Source organism: Mastigoproctus giganteus, chromosome 10, assembly GCF_048544385.1.
Source record: "Mastigoproctus giganteus isolate SK-2022 chromosome 10, ASM4854438v1, whole genome shotgun sequence".
Taxonomy (NCBI): domain Eukaryota; kingdom Metazoa; phylum Arthropoda; class Arachnida; order Uropygi; family Thelyphonidae; genus Mastigoproctus; species Mastigoproctus giganteus.
This window is the reverse complement of record NC_143584.1, coordinates 190,592,786-190,618,205: the sequence shown is the minus strand read 5'-3', so window position 1 is coordinate 190,618,205 and position 25,420 is coordinate 190,592,786. Positions and strand designations below refer to the sequence as shown.

The following is a 25,420-nucleotide window of genomic DNA, read 5'->3' as shown; positions in this document are numbered from 1 at the left end:
TATACAGGTCTGGAGGCCTCATTTCAAGAAGGATGTAGAGCTGCTGGAATGAGTACAGAGAAGGGCAACGAGATTAGTGAATGGAACAAAGGTGTACTCTTACGAAGAAAGGCTTAAGTTTTGCAAATTACAGTGTCTGGAGACTAGGCACCAGCGAGGTGATCTGATAGAGGTGTATAAAGCCTTGAATGGTTTGAGCATGCTCAATGCTGATGGGATTCTTCCTCTTGCTCAGAATAATCACCTGAAAGGGCATAAATTCAAATTCAGGAAAGACAGATGTAGGATAGACGTGCGGAAATTTGCCTTTAGCGAGCAGGTGGTTGGTTGGTGAAACAGACTTCCATCCCTTGTCGTGGAAAGTTGATAGCCTAAATAAATTTAAGGCTCAGCTGGACAGGTATTTCGAACGAACGGAGGGGTGAAGTGGAAGTGGTGTTTTTTTTTTTTTTTGGCTGATGCTGCATAAGCTTGCTTTCTTGCATCATATGTATGCTAATGCTAATTTTTTTCTTGATAAGAAGATTTTTTAACATTTCCCTTTAAAACTCTTCTATAGAGAGTAGTGCTATAGCATACCTTATTATTTCAGTTTTTTTTTTTTTTACTTCTGTTGTGTTCAGGATTGTATAGATATCCACTGGCATTTGGCTGGACAGGAGTCAACAACTGAAATGCAACCCTCTTTAGAGTTCACAAGTGCTAGTGACAATTGAAAACGTGGTGCTTATGAGGTTTTTTTTTTTTTTTTTGTTAGGATTAGTTAACCTAGAAAATGAAAATGTTAAAAGTTTTTTTTTATTTTATAGGTAAGTAGGGGTGAGTTTCCTTCGGCAGGGAGCCATGCACCTGCTCTATTGAGGGTGATGTCACCTTGCTTTTTCTTATTTGTATTTTTTAGTTTTATTTTATTTGAATATTGGGTTATCTTAGTATACAGGTAGCAATATTGCACCTTTCTAAGAATTTATCCCAATTGTAGCATTTACTTGTTTCATAGTAAATAGTGTTTCTTTTTCATATAGTCTTGTAGACATAACTACATTTTTAAAATGTTACTGTTTATTTTTCAAAATTTTTTCCTGTTTTCAGTAAACTAAACTTGGCTCTCCAAATTCTGGATAAACCTAGTGTTTGGCAACTGTCAGATTCCCAGCATGCAAGATAAATGGTCCCATATCTTGCATTTTATTCTTTTTCTAATACTCTGGATGAAACAATATGCAATATATCATTTCATGCATTTCACATATTTCATGCAACACAGAGCAGCACATCTGACAACAATTTGTAAACTGAAGCCAAAGAAATTCACAGAATTTTTTAAAAAAGGTTCCTCTGACATTTGGCTAAGGTGACTAAGTTAGAGGAATGGAGGCGTGTTTCACATTCACTCCAGGAGGCGTGTTTCACATTCATTCCGTACATATCAAGAATAAGTTTCAAAACTACCTTCATGCAACTGTAAAGAAAACACTGGCCAATTTAGGCTTGGTTTCAGATATGGCACATTGTCTTCACAAATACAAACAGACTCTCTTCTGTGTGGGGGAGGATAGGAGAGAACAAAAATCATGATATGTCTTCCACAGAGTTCTCTTTTCATTTACAGCGTACTTTAAAAATATCATTCCTGAGGGGGCCATGGAGAGCTTGAGAGAGAAAGAAGTAGAGAAAAACAGAACTGCTTGGCAGCCACTTCTTCCATGAACAAGGTATGGCCGTCATTCAGTGTAGCCACGTGTTCTGGAGCTCCTGAATGTTGAGTTATTTTAATGTGTTTAAAGTGTTTTCTTCCACTGAAAAAGTGTACCACCCAAAAGAACTTCGCAAGAGGATTACGTGGGTAAAAAAATTTTGTTATTAATAGGGTTATCTTCTCTGCACTCTCTCGTCATTTACCTAATCCCTTTAGGCTTAGCATTCTGCTAACGCTTTGCTGTAGCCACACGCACATTGTTGACAGTTAGGCCTAGTGGATATTGCTGTGTATACGATACGTACATAAATTTTTGAATTGATGATCTGTCCAGTAATAATGGCTTGCATCTTCCTCAGGTAATGTTTTATTTTATATGATTTCTTGGCTGATTTTATCAATACGATACAATACTTCCAATTCCCGACTATAGAACAAAAGCAGTTGGCTTTTGATAACCAGTGTTTGACGACTGTGAGTGCTCCCACCTCTTGGTACCTAGCCCATTGCCTCCGGCTGTTTTAAAGACTGCACCTGAAATAAACTAGAGAGCTGTGCTACCACAAACACCTTGCCTAATCCCTTATAGCAATTGTCAGAAAGTGGTCTGCTTCGCCGTCGGCTCCTCTCTCTAGGGCCACGCTCGCCGCTGGCTACTTCTTCCCCCCCCCCCACTTGTGTTCTTGGGATAACCCGGGGTTTTTCTGTATTTGCCGTTCAGTTTTTCGCTGTCTTCAAGGACGCTGCTAATCCTTTAAATCGTAATTACCTATGGTTTCTGCAGCCATGAGCGAACCTACTACTTGCACAGGGTGTGGTTATCAAGTTGACTATGTCCTCGTGTGCACTTTGTGCAAAGCCGTTTGCCTCTGTGGGCCATGTAGCCCATACGCTAATCTGAAAAGACTCGCAAAGAAAATTAAAAATTCTTGGAAATGTCAACTTTGCAAACAAGCAGAAAATGACTCGAGGAATATCGATGACACTTCACCTAACTTACAAACCGATCCGGAGTGCGTATCCCGTCGGGATTTTATTCAGCTACGTGATTCTGTAAACGAAATTCAGACCGCAATCTCTCAACTTTCTGCTGAGTTTACACAGTTAAAGGACTCAGGGCAACAGAGAACCGACATCACAGGTGCGAAACCTGACGAACTTCTAGAACTGAGGATACCTGAACCCGGTGTGTCATATTCTGGAATCAAGGACGCAGTTGTTGAGAGTACCGAGCGGCTGATCTCCAGATTTAATCAGCTTGAAAATAAATTATTAAACTTCAGGACACCCTCATCAGAAGCAATAGCGAAAATAGATTATGGAAATGAAATCTCAAAAGCACAACTGGCAGAGCTACAAGACGACATCACAGTGCTACACAAAGAAAACAAGGAGATGAATTTTATACTCCTTGATATCTATAATAAGATCGAACTGAGTAAGCTAGCAGATCCGAGCAAACTCACTAACCTTCTGAACTCAGACGAACTTCGTAGATTATATAAAAATTACCCAAAGGCCATTACAGTATCAGTCTGCCCCGAATGTAGAAAAAAATCAATCCCCAGTCCTCCATCAGAAGCTCCAGGTAGGAACGAATCTGAAAAACGGCTAAACACAGGATTTCGTCGAGCGCCATCTCCTCACTCCAGCCAGCTTCTAAAAACAGATGGGAAAGGACAACGACCATCCACAAAAGCGCATCATTCACGTGCGCTCAAGAAGAACCTGAAAAGGGCAACTGATGTTAATCACCACTCAACAAAAGAGAGGTTTCCACAATTACAGAAGCAGGCTCCACCAACGGTCAATGGCACCGCATGTATAAACTCTCTTACTTGCAATAACGAATTCTCTACCTCTATGCCAATGAGGCAAAAGTCATCATTTCCACCTTCACACCCAACTCTTGGCAATGCCTGTCCTGTCATACCTCATTCGCAATTCTCATATTCACAAGGCCTGGGATTAAGTGTCGGAGCGAATTCAATATTCGAACCAGCGGATTCCTCCACATTACAATTTCCACTCCCAGTTCACCCCACTGCATATCCATCCTATCCTATGCAACCAGAGGAAAGTACAAGTATGAACCTCAAAGTGAGCCAACGAACAAGTACGGCTTCACGTGAATGGCTTCGAATTGGCACATCGACAAACTCCAAACTGCAGCCTTCCCACACACCTCCCAGGCGGCAGAAGTCCAGATCCTCTAGTGGACTTTTCGTATATCTTAGCCCCAAATACCACAGCAAACCATGTTGCTGAGGTTCTACGTGATCAACTAAACCTTCGACTAAAGGTGCAGCAACTTCACACCAGGAACCCCCGCTGCGCATCGTTCAGGGTTGAATGCGCACAGGACCTGTTCAATTTAATTGGAACCGAATCTATCTGGCCTATTGGCACCATTATTCGACCCTTCTATAATAGGAGAACCAGTCACCTTCCCCAACCTCCACTTCTGCACCAAAACCACGTCTGCAACATCACTACCCACAGCTGACTGGACTTGTTCCCGGACAACTTCCAAAGATCTCAACAGTCCTCCTTTCGTACCACTGCTCTGCCAAACCCCACATTTAAGGCACCACTCCACCATGATAAGAGTATCCTGAGTCCCCTAGGTGATGAACCCCATAAAATACCAGTCCATATTTCGTCAGGACGTCGAGCCGTTCGCTTTCGAATACGCCAACTCAGAACACCTCCAATCAGGACGGAAGTTCGTTGAACACCTGTCATCAGGGTTTTACTTCCAAAATATCAGGTCCATTAGGAACAAACTAGACTCAGCAGAACAGATCTTCCTCTCCCAGGTCGCTGATGTGGTCTGCCTCGCAGAAACGTGGCTTCAACCTAATCAAGATACACTCTTCTGCTCAGCTATTGCTGGTTACAACATGCTGTCTGCATCCAGGGAGCAATCTAGAGGCGGTGGAGTAGCCCTACTGTACGACACCTCCCTATTCTCATATGAGAATTCGACCTCAACTACAACTGAAGATTTCGAAGCGATTATAGTCTCACTACGCTTCCACTCCAGCCACATTGATATCGCATCTGTGTATATTCCCCCCAGGGCCTACAATTGAAATTATTGAAGATTTAGGGAATTGGCTCTTAAACCATCTTTGTCCGGCTGCACAACGCCTTGTTTGTGGTGATTTTAACCTGCCTCCAAACCGACATCACCTCTTTATCAGGCTCTGCGAGTTCTTCAAATCCATCAACATGATACGGGTCAATGAGAACCCCACCAGGGGATTGAACCTACTGGATCTCGCTTTTGCTTCAACACCATGCACAGCTGAGGATGATCCCATCGCATTCTTCCTGTCTGATCACCAGCCCATAGTTTTGATATGGTCATTGCAGGTGCCAAACTTCAACATCCCTGACAACAAAATAGTCAAATACGTTTCAGCACCTAAATACCTTAATCCCCAACTCTGTGTAGAAGCAGCATCTTGCATTCCTTGGGATGTCCTCATTGACTGCGACCTCAGCCTTGCAGTGACACTCCTGTCTGACTGGATTAAATCCGTCACCGACTATGCTGCCACCAAAAGAGTAACAGTAACTCCCCGTTCCAGATCGTGGTGGACTGCTGATCTTAACAACAGCTTCAAAATGAAACAAGTCCTACATAAGAAATGGAAGCATACGAATGACAGTAAAGACAGAATCGCCTTTTCCCGTGCCAGGGCCCATTTTAATCGAAAGAAAGCTGACGCAATCCAAGTGAACCTTAACTGCACTCTGAGGAAAGGAAAGCCATTCTATGCTGCCCCACATGGTGGATTCAATCACATGCTTGATCCTCAAGAATGGCTCAAATACATCGCCAGATTTTCAAATACAACCACAGTCCCATCTACAGTTGTCCAGCCTGACTATGAAAACCCTTCAGATGTCCTAGAGACAATCCAGATCACGGAACAGGAGCTCATACGTGCCATCAATTCCCTTCCCACAACAGCCACTGTTGGGGAGGATGGAATTCCACAATTTATGATCAAATGCTTAAGCACATTCATCATAGGCCCTCTTCTCTCGATATACAACAGATGCCTCGCTGAGCATTATTTCCCACCCCAGTGGAATAAATACAGAGTGTACCCCATCCCCAAAAACCAATTTGCCACAAATGTCAGCCAGTTCAGACCCATATCAGTTGCCTCTTGTCTGTTAAAAACTCTTGAAAAGGCTTTGCTACCCACAATCACTCAACAAATCCTCCAGACGAAACCACCTGAAATCCACTATGCTATCGCAGGAAAATCATCAATCACTAACTTGGCAGCCACCACAAAACGCATTCTCTCAGCATTCGAACAAAGAGCTGAGCTAGCAACCACATACCTCGACATAAGCGCAGCCTGTGATGCCGTGTCGATTCCGGCCTTGCTCCTCCTACTTAAGGAGAATTTTCACATTCGAGGTGATATGCTGTGCTTTTTGGAATCACTTCTCAGTCACAGAATACTTATTCTCCATCGGCAGCAACATACCCTATCCTGCGACATTACTGCTGGAGTACCGCAGGGGGGGGTGTCCTGTCTGGTGTCCTGTTCACAGCCATCATCGTGCCCATTATTGCCTCAACGAATGGTCTCCTATGCTATGCCGATGACTTCAAACTGCTGACTCCAATTAACCCTGGCGACAACCCCGCCCAGCTCAGCAACAGATTCAAGGCTTCCTTGCACCATATGGCTAATAATAATAATAATAATAATAATAATAATAATTCCCAACTTAAGGATCTAGAATTGTACCTGGCAAACTTCAATCTAAAAATCAACCCTCTGAAGTCTGCTCAGGTTATATTCTCCCTTAAATCCATGCCGACAGTACTCAACGTTTCACTTGCAGGGGTACGAATACCAAACGTACCCTCGCACACAGACCTTGGCGTTCTGTTCGACCAAAAGATGTCCTTTGTCAGCCAGATCGACAAACTCAGTACCAGATTTTCTCGTCTACGGTGGATCTCAAAGCAGCAGCTGCTACACGTCCGACATCCTGCCACTGTTAAAAGGTTCATCACCTCCACCGTTTACCCTGCCATTCTCTATGGTGCAGAAATATGGGCCTCTGCTGCACATACAAACCTTAAGCGGGTGTACACTGCTGAATACTGGCTACTGAAATGGGCGAATAACAAGCTTCGGCTACCTCCCGCTACCACAACTACCATGATGGCACAAGCACTCGACATCCTGAGGTTGAAGTTCCTGATTGTTGAAAAGAGGCTGGTCTTCACAGCCAAACTCATCTCAGGCCAAATATCATCTCCAAATATTTGGAATGCTTGCTCTTGGAGGATTCCACAGCCAAGCCTAAGGTCGGTACCAGCACTTGTGACTCACCACAACAGGCTTGTACTCACCGAAAGATTTCTGCCCAAGCAGATGCTCGCTGCCCTCAACTGTGTGGACGCCGACATCGACACCATAATAAGTAAAAAGAAGGACAGACACAACTTTATCAAAGCTCTTGAAACCTGAATCACTGCCAAGTTGTATTTGTTTTTCTTTATTTGTGTTCAGCTCCTTGTTTTTATGATGTATTTGTATTTCTTTTTCCATTTGTAATCTGTATTTTGTAGCCTTTTGTATGTGTTCGCTATATTTGTAGCCATTTGAATTTATACTTATGTTATCTATATGTGAACCCCTGGCGCTCGTCGCCGCGATGGGATATTGTGCTGTAATTCTACTTCACAATAAAGATTTATTTATTTATTTATATTTCACTGTAAGGACTAGATAGATGATATACTGGGCTGTTGCAACTCTCATTCAACCTTGATTTTGAGATATCTCTACTAATGTTAGTGTTTGGAATTATAGTTTTTGACAAAACAGAGCTCTAGATACTTCTGCTTTTAATCATCTTGCCATCAACTGCTCTGAACCTTCCAGTCATATATATTGCATTAAATTAGAAATGAGTGGTGCCATTGTAGTATGCACTTTTTAAACTAATTTCACATGTATGCCTTAGGGCATAAAGCTGTCAATTCAGAGATTTATAACCTTAAATTAAATCAGAATATCAGATTTCATGTAAAAATTTGTTCAGTTATGTTTATAAAATAAAAAGGATCTTTTGGACACCCCTATATTATAATACAGACAATATTAACAACTCAGCATAAAATTCATAAAACCACATGCACTATTTCTGCTTTAAAAGAATTTAAAAGACTGTAAAATATAAATTTTTGAGGAAATTTATTGAAATTTGACAAGTGCGATATAAATAATCTGAATCATAATTAAATATACTTCATGGAACAGCTTTTTTGTATGATTTCTATAGTATTTCAAGTTAACTTTGCAAATGAAATGTTAAAAAAATAATACCTCAAGATTCAACTTTAAATGTGACATATATATTTTACAATTCTAATTCAATCATAAAAACTGCAATTTTATGTAAATGTGTTTAATATTATTAACAAATTAAAAGCATCTGTAAAAGCTGAAAGACCTTACCTGGAACAGAAACAAAAAATTTGACTGCATCCCTATGACCATGAAAAGAGAGCTGAGCCTGGGCCATTGAACAATAGGGTATAAAACTTGCAGGAGTAACATTTTCTTTACTATCACTATAAACCCTTAAAACACCTCCAGGTGCTTTTCCTTTATTCTCATTATTGTTTGTTTCTTTTTTGTCTATTTAAAAAAGGAAAAAAAATGGTACTCTTTATATAGACTGCATATTAGTAAAATAATAAGAGGAGTTTACCTCAATATAGTACGTAGAACACTTCCGTATGATACCCTCCAGAAATTAAAAAATGGAAAAAATGCAAATTCTAATGTACTGACCATGAAATCTGTGTACAAAGCCTTGAATGGTTTGAGCATGCTCAATACTGATGGGATACTGCCTCTTGCTTAGAATAATCACCTGAGAGGGCATAAATTCAAATTGAGGAAGGACAGATGTAGGATAGACGTGAGGAAATTTGCCTTTACCCAGTGGGTGGCTGGTTGGTGGAACAGACTTCCATCCCTTGTCGTGGAAGTTGATAGCTAAATAAGTTTAAGGCTCAGCTGGACAGGTATTTCGAATGAACAGAGGGGTGAAGTGGAAGGGTTTTTTTTTTTTTTTTTTTTTTTTTGGCTGATGCTGCATATGCTTGCTTTCTTGCATCATATGCCTCTACTAATGCTAAATCATGTGTACTTATTAGTCAATTTGACCAAATCAAGTTATCTGTTCCTGTTACTTCATGTTTGAGGCAAAAATGTGTATGCACCTTAGGGGGGATGCTTAAGGTAACATACTCCAAATAAGAATTCTGAAATTTTATTTGGAGTATAATGATTTTTTTAAAATTTGTCTTCATTTTGTTTAGTTTTAAAGTGCAGTAAATCAATGAAAAATAAGTTACATTATTGAATAAACGGCATTGTAATTTTTTTTTTTAAGTAGGGGGAAAAAAAAACCATGCAAATTTACCTAACCAAATTTAATTTAATGATGCAGTTCTTTACAGTTCCTGTCTTTAATCAGTCAGCTTCACAGAGCTGACTGATTAAAGTATTAAATGGAAATAAGATTACATTAGTGCATAATGAAGGAATACATGCACAGTGAAGCTGCTGACTGCCTTATAGAGCAGGCTGTTTTTTGCTGTTAAAAGTTTATGCAGAATATCCCCATGGCTCTGAGAATTAATATAATCAGTTGGGAGAGGTATAGGGTCTACTGGGCTTCTTATACTAATGCAGAAAAAATTGGTACTGGATGTATGGCTATGGTGTGAGTTACTACTAAACCAATCATTGAACAAAGAGTGATGAAACTAAACTAATATCCAAACAGAAAATTCCTGCAGTAAGAGTAACAATATGAGAAGTACTGTTGTAACTAAATATATGGGATGTATTAAAATTACCACAAATAAAGGAACAGACTCTTGTTTGCAAACCAATACTAGGAGTACAGTCAATAATTTGACTATAGTTTTGTCTTTTAAACAAGGTGTTTTGAAAAACTTAACTTTCAAGGCTACATCAATGATGGGTTAAAAGCAAAAGTAAATTAGACTATTGCACTGCTTCAAACAGTACTACTGGGATACAGTGGTACAGAACTCAGTTGAGGGAGGTATAGGATTTATTGGAAACCTGCAGGCATCATAGGAATATCAGAGCATGCTTTCAGTGTGTGTGTGTGTGTGTGTGTGTGTGTTAGTTATCCGAAAATTTCAGCAATTCACACAATACAGGTAAGTAAACTGACCAAATTTTATCTCTTTCTCTTTTCATCTTATTGATGCTTTAAGAATAGTCAAACTAACAGAGGAGACTTATCTGTTAGAAGCAAACCAATACTAGTTGTTCAAAAACCTCATTCAGTCAAATTCTTTCATTCATTCATTGCCTCTGTTATTCTCCCAACTCAACTAATCATTGAGGGCTTTTTGACTTCCTTTCTTTGAGCCTAAGCTTGCAACAATTGCAAATCAGCTATTAATCAATCCAAACCTGATTCTGAGCAGGCCAAGAATAGAAAACTTGCTTCTTGTCCAAATGGTAGTTGAGCATTCTGGTCTCTTGCCAAAGCTATTTGTCATAACTTGTTGATCTATGCTCTCACTGCTGTTAAAACTTGATGGTTCTGTTGCATCCTCAGCTAAAGATAAAGCCAACTTACTTGCAGCCTACTTTTCTTCTAACTCTTGTACTGATAATCTTGGTAAACCCCCTCCTACTCAGGTAACTCAGGAGTGTACTGGTAAACCCAGTACACTCCACTCAATGTCTACTGTAGTCTTCCAACAGAATGATGTTGGAATTCCAAACAATTTTGCTGCGAAGACAGCTCCAGGTCTGGAGAATTTCCCCACTTGTTCTCAAAACCTAAGATTTTAAGTTTGTTCTTGTACTGTGACACCTTTTTACACTTTCCCCTGGTGTTTTTCCTTCTGTTTGGAAATTTATTCTATCCAGCCAGTCACTAAAAAGGGTGACAAATCTCTCCCATCCAATTATCACACTAATGCACTTTACTCTTTCCAAACAATGAAGAAATCCATCAACTGAGAACTCCTTCCATTTGACCAGTGACTGCCAATATTGATTTCATTGGTATCGATCAGCTGGTGAATTGGCCAATGTTACTTATATTTGGACAAATTTAATGGAAAAGTTTGTGAAACTCAAGCAGCTGCTGTTGTGATTTCTAGGCTTTTGATCATGTTTGGCATAAAAGTATTTTAAACAAGCACCCATCTTATGGATTGCCAAGTGTTTTTTACATTTGAATATACAGTTTTCTGTCTGAACACTCACTGCAAGCGATAGTAGCAAATTAATTAATGCTGTTAGTAGGCTTATAGGTACTGCAAAGTGCTATTCTGCTGCTATGAACCTAACAATCCTATATCAAAACTAAAATGAAAAAAACATTTAAAAAAATAAAATAAACAAAAATAAGATTAAAAAAATAACATACATATAGAAAAGAAAAGGACCAAAACAACATTCACCCTTAGGAGTGAATTCATGGCTCCTTGTTCAACACACACACAAAGAACAAGTGCTACTAAAATAATAACAAAAAAAAAAAAAAAAACCAAGAGCCCACACCAGCACTATTCTTCAGTGGGGCATATTTCAATCACTGTTCACTACAGGCATCAGTGTATGTTTCACTGCACTCCAGAGATTAAGAGAGATGTTTGTGTTTGTTTGTTATTTGGTTTTAGGAGCATTAGCAACTAAGGCCATATTGCTCCGGGGATATGCGGTGGTAATTCCCTGACCTTTCCGCATCCTCCATATTTGGTAGTCACTGGCTCGAACCCCGGTCTAATCAAGCGTGTGCTACGCATTGCTGCTCCTGCCCACCTGGCTATGGAGGTGCCTTAAGAGAGATAACAAACCAATTAAATATAAAACATTCTATTGACACTGCTCTGTAGAATAAGGAAACATCAACCAACAAACAAACAGAAACAATAAATAACTCAATTAATTAAATTACTAATATAAACCAAAATGATAGCATAATTAAAAACAATGAAGAATCAAAACAGCAGACATAAGCATTCAAACTAAACTAAAATGGGACAGAAGAAGAATTAGGTTTACAGTAGCAGAATAGCACCTTGCCTTATCTATAACTCTATTAACAGCAGTAATTAATTTGCTGTATTTATTTTGTGATTCAATTATTTCCTAAGTTTAATTCAATAACAATAAACCACATTTTCATTCTCCATAATAAATTGGTATTCTTGAATATTCTCTATCAAGTCATTAAAGGCCGATTTCCAGGTAATTTTTCAGTGGGGCAAAGCAAATTTAGTTAACTTTGATCCTCTGAAACTCAGTTCTGTCTTATTTGCCGCAAAAAAAAAAAAAAAGTCTTTTGCTCCTCTGTTCATCTTCAGTGGCACTCAGATTTCTAGACAACATATTTCTCTACTGGGAATCACCCTAACTTCTAATCTCTCTTGGCATAAGCACATTACAAATATTGCTTCTTCTGCATCAAAAAAAACTGGGTTTTCTTTGAATGGCACACAACTGAGTGTTTATTTTTAGCAGTACTTTGAGAAAAATAAAAAGTAAAGTCCTTTAATTTATGCAAAAAGTATATTCAGTTTACAGTAATTTTGAAACAACTAATAGTTGTTTAAAAATTAATGTATTCCTAAACCTGAATATATAGCCAATGTCTAGCTATAGTGGTTTAGGTATACTGAATAGAACTAGCCTTTGATAATATACCATTCAGTGTATTCTGTTAATATCTAGCTCTTTTTTTGTTTTCTTTTTCGATTAAGCATTCTGTTTGTAGGGTTTAGGACAGATCAACTCTCCATCTTCTTGGTTCTCGTCTGCTTCACTTGCTTCTGGGTTTTCAGTTCTTTATTATTCTTATCCACCTGTCATTCTCCATCCTATATCATATCCTATTCTATTTATATGTATTTCTCCTGAACTATGTATCCATTCATTAAAAAGTTGAATTGTACATTGTTTTAATTTTGTCTTTTAATGATTTATTACATTTTCCTTAATGCTTTTATTTCATTAATTTTTGCCAATTGTACCCTTTGTCTCAGCTGCTTGTATTATTATAGATCTTATCATAGTTTTATGTATTTTAACTTCAGCTCCTTGATTAATACTGAGTTATTTCAGATCATATTATTTAACTCTCCCAATACTCACTTTTAGTGCCTGTTTTTCTATTTAAGTTATTCCTAAACTTTTTTTTTTATTTATACTCCAAGATAATAAAACTTCATTAATTGTTCTATCAAATTTCCTTCTAATTCTAATTTACATTTTAATGGCTCTTTTGCTATGGTTATATTTTGTTTTCCTTATGGATATTTCCATATTATACTTCTTTGCTTTCTATTAAAATTATGTAGCATTCCTTGTAAATCACTTTCATTTTTTACCATTAGTAATGCATCATCTGCATAACAAATTATATTTCTTTCTTTTTTTTTTTTTAATTGTTTTATTTACTTCTTTAATTCATCCATTATTAAAAGAAAAAGACTGGGACTCTGAGTCTCAGTGTCTTATTCCCTTAGTTATTCCTATTTCTTCTGTTTCCTTGATTTGTTTTAATTAGAGATATCCTTGTCACTCTGGATATGTCTGATTATTTTTGGTGTGGAACTTTGTATAATTTTAATATTTCTATTACATCTTTTATTTTTATTCTATTGAAGGCTTTTGTTAGATATATAAAACAAATTTGTCTATTATATTCTAAAAATTCTATAATTTTTATTAATTTTTCTGATATTACATTTATGCTTATTTCTATTTTTATATATTGGTAGTTACATTTTTCAGCCAATCACCCAGTATATTCTTATTGTTAAAAGTTTGTTTTAATATTTCTGTTAATTCTATAATTAAATTTTCTCCTCCATATTTTAATAACTCATTTATTTTATCAATAGCTGCACTTTTCATGTTATATCTTTAATCTCTTCTTCATTAACATTATTTTCTTTGTTTTCTGGTATTTCCTGTTCTTCACATGTGTATAATTTTTAAACTAATTTACTCATGTAAATTAGCCTATGTTTATTATTTTAACATATTCATTACATTCTTGTTTTCATATTATTTGCCATTTTTTTCCCTTTTGTGCTTATGAACATCACATTCCAATTCATTTGAAAACCTATCCTAATATTGTTGCTTTATTATTTTTTTTTATCTACATTCTTGATATATTTGTACATCCATTTTATTTGATAATTTTTTTTTCTGAAATGCTTGTGCCTTGATATTACCTAACACTTTTTTCTGTGTTCTTTTTTTTTTTTTTTTTGGTAGTTGTTGGCACATCGGCTTCTGTGGCCATAATGCACCGCCCAAGGTTTTTGCAGTACTTTGATCCATGCCCGAGGCAGGATTCGAACCCAGGACCTTTGGGTTGCCAGGCAGGCACTTTACCCACCCAGCTAGCCAGGTCGGCCTTTTCTGTGTGTGTACACACACACAGGGTGTCCCAGGAGGAAAGGTCAATATTCCAAGAGGTAAAAGGATAGGTCATTTTAAGCAAAAAAGTTCATATAAACATGTGTCCTATCCTGAATGGTTTCCGATATAGAGTTACTTTAATATACATTTGTTTTGAAATTGGCGTGCAATATTTTCCTTCCCTCCCATCAGACTGCACCATTTGAGTTGCCGGTTATCAGCTGATTGTTGTGACTGTAGAAGTCAATCAGACTGCGAGTGAATCAGTGAGCAGCGTCAGTTGTCAGTTCTAATTGTAGAAGTGTTTGCTAAAAATGCCGCACATTTTTACTAATGCTGAATATGCAGATATGCTGTATGTTTACGGCTTCTGCGATGGTAGTGCCTCTGCTGCTGTTTAAGAATACCGTTGGTGCTTTCCTACACGTTGAATTCTGGAATGTAGAGTGTTTTCCAAAGTTTTCAGCACATTGTGTGAAATGGGTTTACTTCCCAGTGCTCATGTTTCATATGAATGAGGACGTCAAGAAAATGTGCAGGAATGGGAACACATTCTGAACATGGTTTAGCGTAGTCTTACAATTAGCACGCGAAGACTTTCTGCACCTCTCAGTGTTTCACGAACATGTGTATGGCGAACACTACATGAAGAGAGCTTGTACCCATTTCACCCACGTGTGCAAAATCTTCACATAGGGGACAGTGCCACATGTCTTGAATTTTGTCATTGGTTAAATGCCAAGTGTGAAGTGCTTCCATCAATACTATTTACTGATGAAGCCACGTTTACCCAGAATGGAATCAACAACACACGTAACACTCATCAACGGTTGCATGAGAATGCACATGGTACAGTCGAAACAAATTTCCAAGTTCATTTCTCAATCAACGTGTGGTGCGGTATGATCGATAATCTGTTGATAGGTCCCTTTATTTTAGAACATAGAATGACAGGACACAGTTACCTTCAATTTTTGCAAAATACAGTAAGTGAACAACTAGAGGACGTTCTTTTGGCCACATGGTGTGCTATGTACTTTCAGCATGACGGGGCCCCTTCCCTTTCTACCAGACGTGTGAAGCAACAACTGGACCGAACTTTCCATAATCGGTGGATTGGTCATGGTGGTGCCATTAACTGGCCACCAAGATCTCCAGACCTAACCCCATTAGATTTTTAGGTGCCTCCGTAGCTAGGTGGGAAGGAGCAGCAGTGCGTAGCACACACTTCTTGATTAGACTGGGGTTCAAGCCCGTCACCACCAAATACGGAGGATGTGGAAAGGTCAGGGAATGACCACTGCATATATGGCCTTAGTTGCTAATGCTCCTAAAAACCAAATAACAAACAAACATTAGATTTTTGTTTATGGGGTTGGATGAAGAGTACAGAAGAAAGGTGGATACAAGAGATGATCTGCTAGCTTGCATAATGGATGCTGTTGCCCATATAAAGGAATGTGAAGATACACTTAGACAAGCAACACGCCATGTTCTCATGAAAGTAGAAAAGTTCATTGAAGTTGGTGGCAGATTTGAAAATTTATTATAAACTGTTCCAAATTTGTCATTTGAAAAATAAATATTCAAATGCTTCTATCTCGGAAACCATTCAGGACAGGGCACATGTTTATGTGAACTTTTTTGCTTAAAATGACTTATCCTTTCACCTCCAGGAATACTGACCTTTCCTCCTGGGACACCTTGTATATACAGAAGTTCCACCGTGTGTGTGTATATATATATATATATATATATACAGTGGAACTTCTCTATTACGAATTTCTCTTTAATGAATTTCTCTATATTACGAATTTTTTCGCAAAACATTGCACCTTGAAACGAAATTACATGTAAAATTAACCCCATATAGGGAAGTGTTAGTCTCTCTATAACGAATTTTTAAAAAAATTAGTAAAAGCATTTTTGAAGATTTTCAAGCATTTACTGCTAAACAGCCGCTCAAATATACTGCCTCCTTCCTTCCAAAATTGTGCGTTAGCATCTGAAATTAAATAATCATCCTTTTAGTGAACACATGTGGCCATTGACACCCATAGGTGTCAATTTGTTTCATTTTTGTTACAGTTATTAAACCAAATGGGTTTTCTTAAAAGTGGTTGTAAATAAACTTTACAATAAATAGGGTAGGTTTGTAAATTGATGTTGGCTCAGGGGAAAACGAAATTCGCTGCGGCGGCAATACATAGAATGCTACCATAGTCGGTTTTTAGTAATGCCTACTGAGTAACATTCGCTTCTCACCTCAACTGTACCACTTGACCTTCCTGTCAATCATTATATGATATGTCCATTCTCATCTAACTGGACTCCCAGTAGATGGTTTTCATAAATTTTTTTTTTTAATTTTGTTTGTCATCAATCACATAGGCTATATGCTCTTGTACTTTTTTTTTCTGAAAAGTAACATACAGCAAACATTAATCATAAATTTTCTTTCATGTATATATGAATGTAAGCAGAATAAAATAAATTCACAAAGTCGTATATTTCTTTAAAGTGATTGATAGGAAAGGTCACGTGATACTGTTGAATTGGCAAGCAAAACGTCATTGAGTAGGCGGTACTAACAATTCACAAGATTCACATATTGGCAAGAGCTGCAGTCCAGTAATTTTCACAATTGCAGAAACAATGTCAAAGAGAAAGTGTTTTAAGTATTAATGATAAAGCAAAGATTGTTATGATATTGACCAGGATTTTAAGAAAAAAGATGTTGTGGAGAAATGTGGCATACCTGCAAGCAGTTTATCTACGATTTTAAAAAATCGAGAATCAATTTTAAATGCAATTGAAGGAGGAGCAGACAAGAAGTGAATTAAGTTGTGTATATATATATGTATATGAAGATGTTGATAAAGCTGTTCTAAAATGGGTGAAAATGATACATGAAAAGAATATACCAATATCGGGCCTAATAATTAAGCAACAAGCTCTGAAATTTGCACAGTCCCAGAATGTAATACGAGCACAAATAACTTTTTCCACAGAATTGTGGAAAAAGTTATTTGTGGAGAAAGTGTTAATGTAAAGAAGATTGCAACAGTTGGAGGAACAATACCTTAAAGAAGATTTTGGAAGAATATGAGCGTAAGGATGTTTTTAATGCTGACGAAATGGGTTTATTCTTTAAATGTTTACCGAATAGAACACTTGCTTTTAAGGATGATAAATTTTTTGGCAGAAAACAAAGCAAAGAAAGAATCACTGTGTTAGTTGGAGAAAATATGACAAGGAAGTGAAAAATTAAGACTTTTAGTCATCGGAATATCAAAAAATCCAAGTTGTTTTAGAGGCACAAAATCTTTGGAAGTTGACTACACCTTTAATAAAAAAGCATGGATGACAAGTGATATTTTTGAAGAATGGATATTAAAACTAGACAAGCGTATAACAAAAGAAAAAAGGAAAATCGTGTTGGTAACTGACAACTGTCTGGTACATCCTGCCAGTATTTCTGCCAAACTTAAAAGTGCGAAGTTGTTGTTTTTACCACCAAATGTAATGTAAAAACTCCAGCCAATGGACCAAGGCATTATTAAAAATTTTAAATTTCATTATCGAAAGAGAATAATAATGAAAATTGTCAATGCGTCAATCAATATAATGAAGATTGTCAATAGAAACTTGGAGGTTACAATTAACCTTAGAGATTGCATCCCTGAACTGGCAAAAGTTTGGACAAACGATGTCACTAAATACACTATTCAAAATTGTTTTTCAAAAGCGGGACTTCCATTGAATACAGAAGTCAAACAACAACTGGGCGAACAAAATGAACTGCCCCTTTCACAAGTGAAAAACTTTTGGACATTATTAGAATCGTCCAGAAACATCGAAAATGAAATAATACTAGATAGTTATGTTTATGTAGATCAAGATCTGACTACAGCAGAACATCCAAATGAAGATGAACGATGACGCTGAAGACACATCAGAACAACCCATAGAAAAGCCAACTCATGAAGAAATAATTAACGCTTTTAAAATGGTTCATATGGGTCTACAGTTTTGTGAAAATGTTCCTGATAATGTTTTTAATGCTCTGAACAAATGTGGGGTTTTCTTTGAGAATCAGACATTTTTTAATTGTACTGTGAAAATTACAGATTTTTTTTTTTTTTTTTAATTTGTGATACTTACTGACAAAAATTGCATAAATGAGGGGTGAAGTGGTTTTTTTTTTTTTTTTTGGCTGATGCTGCATAAGCTTGCTTTCTTGCATCAAATGCCTCTGCTAATGCTAATGCTAACTAGTTAAGGTAAAGAGATTTTAAAACATAGTTAAAAGCAAGTAGGCTTAATAGAGAGCAAGAGACTTGAGCACACTTAGGTAAAGTTATAAGCAATAGCGTGCAGTAAAAACAAAATGTTATGTGAATATAAAAATGAAAAAAATAAATTTAAGTTTAGTGTCATAGTATATTTAGTCTAATGACAAATAAAACAATTATATATGAAAGTATAAGATAAGGATGGGGGTAATCTATACAATTTTCTCAGCCTGGTCTGTGCTTGTTAATAGGAGAGACTGCTTCTACACGGATGGGATACACTTAAATAGAAAGGGTACAAGAATACCCCCATCCTTATCTTATTTATACTTTCATATATAATTCTTTTATTTGTCATTGGACTAAATATACTATATGACACTCTAAACAATTTATTTTTTCCATTTATATGTTCACATATTTGCTGATGCTATCGAGATAGTGTTAGGTGGGTTGGAAAACTGCTAGCTTCAGGGGATACACAGACTAATAGATTAACAGTAGCCGCTGGCACAGGTGAAAGTGATTCTTGCACTGCTTCTATTGGAATGAGCAGCAGCCTGGAAAACAAGGTGCAGGGGAATCCAGAGACTGCTGGGAGTCATTGCGAAACAAGTAAATACATGGGCTGTGTTAGGGTAGCTAAGAATAGGAACAGGTGCATGTATACTTGCGTGTACACCAATGCTAAGAGTTTAGTAAATAAACTTGATGAATTTGAGGTGTTGGTCACAACATCAAAGAAAGATATTGTTGGGATATCAGAGACGAGACATGGTGTCACACAGATATAAGGAATGCAGAAATGGAATTTGGAGAGTACAACGTGTACAGGAAGGGAGGATGAGTTATGCTATTAAGAAACACACAAAATCCAAGGATGTACAGCCAGTTGACATAGCTGGACAGTGCAGCGTTGAGTCAGTTTGGGGTCACTTAAGCACTGGGAAAGCAAAACAGAGTAGGAGTGTGTTATAGGCCTAATGACTCTGATTAATATAATAAACAACGGTATGAAGAAATAGTGGGCCAGTAAATCAGAGAGTCTTATAATGGGGGATTTTAATTTCCCAGATATTGACTGAAATTTTTGGGTTGGTCACTCACACACTAGCAATGCTTTGGGGATTTATTGAATGAGTTTTCTACAGCAGCATGTTCGGGACACAACTAGAGAGAGTAATACTTTTGATCTGATTATCAGTAGTGATTCTTCATGCATTAAGAATCTGCAGATAAAGGCACTACTAGGCCTGACAGTGATCACAGTGTGCTGAAGTGGGATTTACTCAAAGAGATGACTACCATCAGGAGTAAAGGGAAGGGTTTTTGCTTTCGTAAAGGTGATTACGGTGGTCTGAGACAGTATTTATATTGTACACGGTGGGACCAACCGATAATGTTACCAACAGCAAATTCAAAATGGGAAACATTCAAAGAATTAATCTTGGAAGCTACTAGGCTTTAGATACCAACTAAGAAATATTGTTCACGGTTTAGGCTTAAATGGAGGTCAGATGAACTAATGAGACATGTGGCAGAGAAGAAAAATGCATGGGATACATACAAATTAACAGGTGACACAGAAGCCTATGATAGATATAAGCTGGTCTGTAACCAAGTCACAAAGGAAATTAGGCAGGCAAAGGCATATTACAAGAAATCGTTGGGAAAGGATGCAAAGAATTCTTTACTTGTGTAAACTCTAGAAGGAAGGGGCTGAATCAGATTGGTCCACTTGCTATTGATGGTTCAACTGTTAATGATCCTGCTTAGGTAGCTAACAAACTAAATGAGTATTTTGCTTCTACATTCATACATGAGGAGTTATTCAAGGAGGGGAATGCCAGAGGTGAATTAAACTCTGGAAGTGGGCTAGATGATTTTGTAATAACTGAGAGCAAAATGGAGGAGAAATTGTTGAAGATAAACATAAGAAAGGCACCTGAGGTGGATGGGATCTATCCAGTTATATTAAAGGATGCGGCAAAGGAAGTAAAAGCATACTCTTAGGCATAATTATGAGAGCTTCCTTGGACTCAGAGGAGATACCCATGGACTGGAGACATGCAAATGTGATCCCAATTCACAAAGGAGTATCAATGGGCAATACAAATAATTACAGACCTGTTAAACTTCTTTTCCAGGGAAATTAATGGCGGCACTGGTAAAAGAAGTACTGCAGGATCATCTGGACAAGACTTCAGTTATAGCTTTGCCTGACCAATTTGATTGGATACTATGATGTAGTCACAAAGGAACTGGATTCAGGGAATAATTTGAATCTTAGAAAGGCTTTTGATACTGTTTCACATGGAAGAAATTGGAGCAGTGTGGCATTGGAGGCAAATTGCCACTATGGATAAAGGGATGGTTGAGTGAGAGAAGACAGAGTGGTAATCAATGGACACTGCTCTTTGTGGACTAATATTATTAGTGGAGTCTCCCAGGGTTCAGTGTTGGGTCCATTGTTGTTTTCTGTATTTATTATTGATATTGATGATGGTATATCAGGCTTAATGCCCAAGTTTGCAGATGGTACGAAGGTCGGCAGGGTTGTCAATGACAGTATGCTGCTGCAACAGAATTAGAAAAGTTGAGCAGATGGGCTGAGAGGTGGCAACTGAAGTTTAACATTGACTAATGTAAAGTGTTGTATGTGGGAAGCAATAACCCCAGAGTAACGTATCAACTGTGTGGTACTACACTGACAGAAGAATTCTTTTGCGAGATATAAGAAAAAAACTGAGTTTTAGAAGGATTGAAATCAACCAAATTACCTTTTCCCCAATGGAGAATTACCTGGAGATCAGCATTTAAAGAATTAGTAGATGATATTTGAGAAGTTGAAACTATTTGAATGGGGCAAGGTTTCTCAAACTGGAAGGTGGAATGTAGTGTGCTATCATCAGCAAAACTATGGATAGGATTTCCGGTCAATGGAGGTCATTAATATACAAGAATTAAAGAGTGGGAGAAAGAACTGAACCTTGGAGAACACCAGCGTTAGTGGTGAAGTTAGAATACAGAGAGCCATCCACCATAACCCTCAGTGAGCAGCCAGAGAGAAAACTGCATACCCATTTACAAAAACGGATGGCAAACAATGATGGAAGCTTATTTATAAGATATTTATGCCAAACACAGTCAAAAGCTTTTGAAATGTCAAGGGCAACTGCTTGAGTTTCACCAAAATTTTCTACTGAATTTGTCCAGAGATAGGTAAAATAAGCTAGAATATCACCAGTGGATCAACACTGATGGAATCCATACTGGCAATCATTGATCAGACGAAAGGATTATAGGTAGTTTAAGAGTTGGCAGTTAATTGATTTCTCCATTACTTTAGAAATAGTATAAGCGCAATGGGACGACAATTGGTTGGGAAGAATTTGTCACCCTTTTTTTTTTTTTTTTTTTTTTTTTGGCGCCTCCATAGCCAGGTGGGAAGGAGCAGCAGTGCATACTACACGCTTCTTGATTATACCAGGGTTCGAACCCGTCACCACCAAATACGGAGGGTGCGGAAAGTTCAGGGAATGACCACCGCATATTCCGGAGCAATATGGCCTTAGCTGCTAATGCTCCTAAAAACCAAACAACAACAACAACAATCACCCTTTTTAGGAACTGGCTAGATATGAACAAATTTCCAAGCAAAATTCCCAAGTTGTTTTAACTTGGGAATAAGAAAGTGAAAAAATGCAACACAGTACAGGTGTGTAGTTCAGGAGCACAGGTTGGAACAAGTGAAGAAATAACATCAGGACCTGGAACTTTCTAAGCATCAAGATTGTTTGCCATCCTTTTGAAGGAAGACCAAAGGAGGCGTTGAAGCAGTGTAGTGGAAATAGTAGTTGGTGGTTAACTAAGATCATCAATAAACAAGTTGGAAGAAAACTAGGATGCCAGCAGGTAAGCTTTATCTTTGGCCGAAGTGGCAAAAAACCATCTGGTTTTGACAGAGGTGGAAATAAAGATGGGCAAAAGATGCAGCCCATAGCTTTGATACGAGACCGGAATGCTTCACTACCATTTGGACAAGAAGCAAGTTTTCTACTCTTAAGACTGTTCAAAATCTAGTTGGGTATAAGGTATGTTCATGTCAGACAGTACTACACTGACAGTGGTAGAGAATGAAAAGGACCTGGGGGTAATTGTGCAGGCAGATATGAAGTTTTCTGAGTAGTGCAGACAGTGTGCAAGAGTAGCTCATGGTGTTTTGTCAATGATATACAGGAATTTTCTAGTAGGGATAAGGAGGTGATTATCCCATTGTATAAGGCAATGGTCAGGCCACACCTTGAGTACTGTATACAGGTCTGGAGGCCTCATTTCAAGAAGGATGTAGAGCTGCTGGAACGGGTACAGAGAAGGGCAACAAGATTAGTGAATGGAACAAAGGGTTGTTCTTATGAAGAAAGGCTTAAGTTTTGCAAATTACAGTGTCTGGAGACTTAGGCACCCGCGAGGTGATCTGATTGAGGTGTATAAAGCCTTGAATGGTTTGAGCATGCTCAATGCTGATGGGATTCTTCCTTTTGCTCAGAATAATTGCCTGAGAGGGTATTAATTCAAACTGAGGAAAGACTGTTGTAGGATAGATGTGTGGAAGTTTGCCTTTAGCCAGCAGGTGACTGATTGCTGATTCAAGGCAGAACTAGACAAACATTTGGAGCAAGTGGATGGGTGAAATGAGGTTTTTTTTTTTTTTTTTTGGCCGATGTTATATGAGCTTGCTTTCTTCCATCACATGCCTATGCTAATGCTAATTATTAAGGATGGGGGATACATCTATGCAATTATATATACAACCGAAGTTCTTTCAACTGGTTAAGAATATTATGTACAATATTTACATTAGTGGAGATTTTGCATACTAACTTAAATGCAGTTATTCTGATTTTAAATACAATGTAATAAACTTACCTTGTAGAGATATGTAAAGAAAGAAGCAGTTTAATAAATTGACTGTTGTTAAACAACTGAATACAAAACACAAACCAAAGCTGGAAAAAAAAAAGAGAGAGAGAGAGAGAAGTGCATAGATGCAGCATACTAAATGTAGTCATATACGAGGTCTGTCCAGAAAGTATCTTGCCACGTAATATAAAAAAAAAAAGTAACTTACGACAATAGCACCTTAGTCCCTTTCAAAGTACTCCCCTTGGGACCTCACACTTATCCCAGCATTGCTTCCACTTTTCAAAACAATCTGCAAAGTTCGTTTTTGGATTGCTATCAGCTGCCTCGTTGCGTTCTCCTTAATTTCGGCCCTGGTCTGAAATCTCCTCCCTTTCAACAGTGATTTTAGCTTTGGGAAAAGCCAGAAGTCACAGGGAGCCAAATCTGGACTGTAGGAGGAATGACAGACCTGGGTGATGTGATGTTTTGTCAAAAAAAGCCTGCACGAGAGCTGAAGAATGGGCTGGAGCATTGTCATGATGAAGCTGCCAGTCACCACCTGTCCACAGCTGCGGCCATTTTCTTCTTACTGCATCCCTCAACTGGTGAAGGACCTGGATGTAGTACACCTTAGTTATTGTCTGGCCTGGAGGGGCATTATTCATGGTGGACAACATCTTCATGACAAAAAAAAAAAAACCATCAACATGGCCTTGATGTTGCTACGACTTTGCAGGGCCTTCTTCGGACATGGAGAATCAGGCGACTTCCACTGGGAAGACTGGGTTTTTGTTTCGGGGTAATAGCCGCAGACCCATGACATCTCCGGTTATGACCGTTTTGAGGAAATCTGGGTTATTGTTAGCGGTTTCAAGCAAGCCCTGTGCAACTTCAGCACGAAATTCCTTCTGACCATGTGACAGGAGCCGCGGAACAAACTCTGCAGCCACATGTTTCATGCTAAGGTCCTCTGTCAAAATCTCTGAAACAATAGTCCATGGAATCCCCATATCTTCTTCTAATTCTCTCACTGTCAATCGCCGATTTTCGTTGATTGCAGCCTGCACACGTTCAACATTTTCGGCTGTTCTGCTTGTTGAAGGCCTTGCAGAATGTGGGTCGCTTTTAACAGATTCCCACCCATCTTTGAAGCGTCGGTACCACATTTTTATCTGAGCACTCCTTGAATCAACCCCGAAAGCCTTCTTAATCATTTGAATAGTTTCCGCAGACGAATGTCCAAGTTTGAAGCAAAACTTGATGCAGGTTCGCTGATCTACTCGCTTGGTCATTGTGAATGCGATGGTCACACAGTACACAAGCTCACTCAATGGCGTCTCACTGCCGACTGACTAGCCTCACGGGAGAAATGATTGTTCATGCATGCGCAGTAAGGTCTCCTCTGATGAGCTGCCAGGTTACATAAAGGCCACATGACCAGTTCTCAAGATATTCAAAATGGCTGGATACTTTCCGAACAGACCTCATATAATGTATGCTATATACATAAAAGTAAGTTCATGAGGATACAAATGGCCAAAATCCTTAATAAAATTTGGATAATTGATTATGCAAAAGTCATCAATACACATAAATAACAAGATATTTTAAGGAAGAGAAATTCTGGACCCGTAAAGATATAAATTTGCAATAATACAAAAAGCAGGACTACTGAGGGGAGTACCTTTGATCCATTGATAGACCTGATAACTATCAAAAACATAGTTATTAAAGATACAAAGATTAATCAAATTGTTCCAAAAAGTGATGTTACAATTAATAACATGTTTATACTTATGGTAAATTTCTAAAAGAGTGGTTTTTAAATTAGAGAGATCTATCCTAATAAAGAGACTATAGAAATCAAAAGTTTGAATATTTTGTATTATTAGATTTTAATGTTTCCAAGATGGGTAAATTATTAAGAATAAATCTGTTGTTAGGCAAAATACACAAGACAGGTACTAGCATTAGCAAGGCCACATGATGCAAGAAAGCAAGCTTACATAGCATCAGCCAAAAAAAAACAC

General features: G+C 37.9%; 1 protein-coding gene across 1 annotated transcript in view; it reads right to left on the bottom strand.

Moving 5' to 3' along the window:
* Positions 1-25,420, bottom strand: part of LOC150079667 (C-Jun-amino-terminal kinase-interacting protein 4-like) — a 540,406-nt gene that overhangs the window by 39,017 nt on the left and 475,969 nt on the right. The window contains exon 28 of the mRNA XM_090383158.1: positions 8,206-8,388. Within this exon, the coding sequence (XP_090239284.1) occupies positions 8,206-8,388 (183 nt within the window). The remainder of the gene's footprint in view (positions 1-8,205; positions 8,389-25,420) is intronic.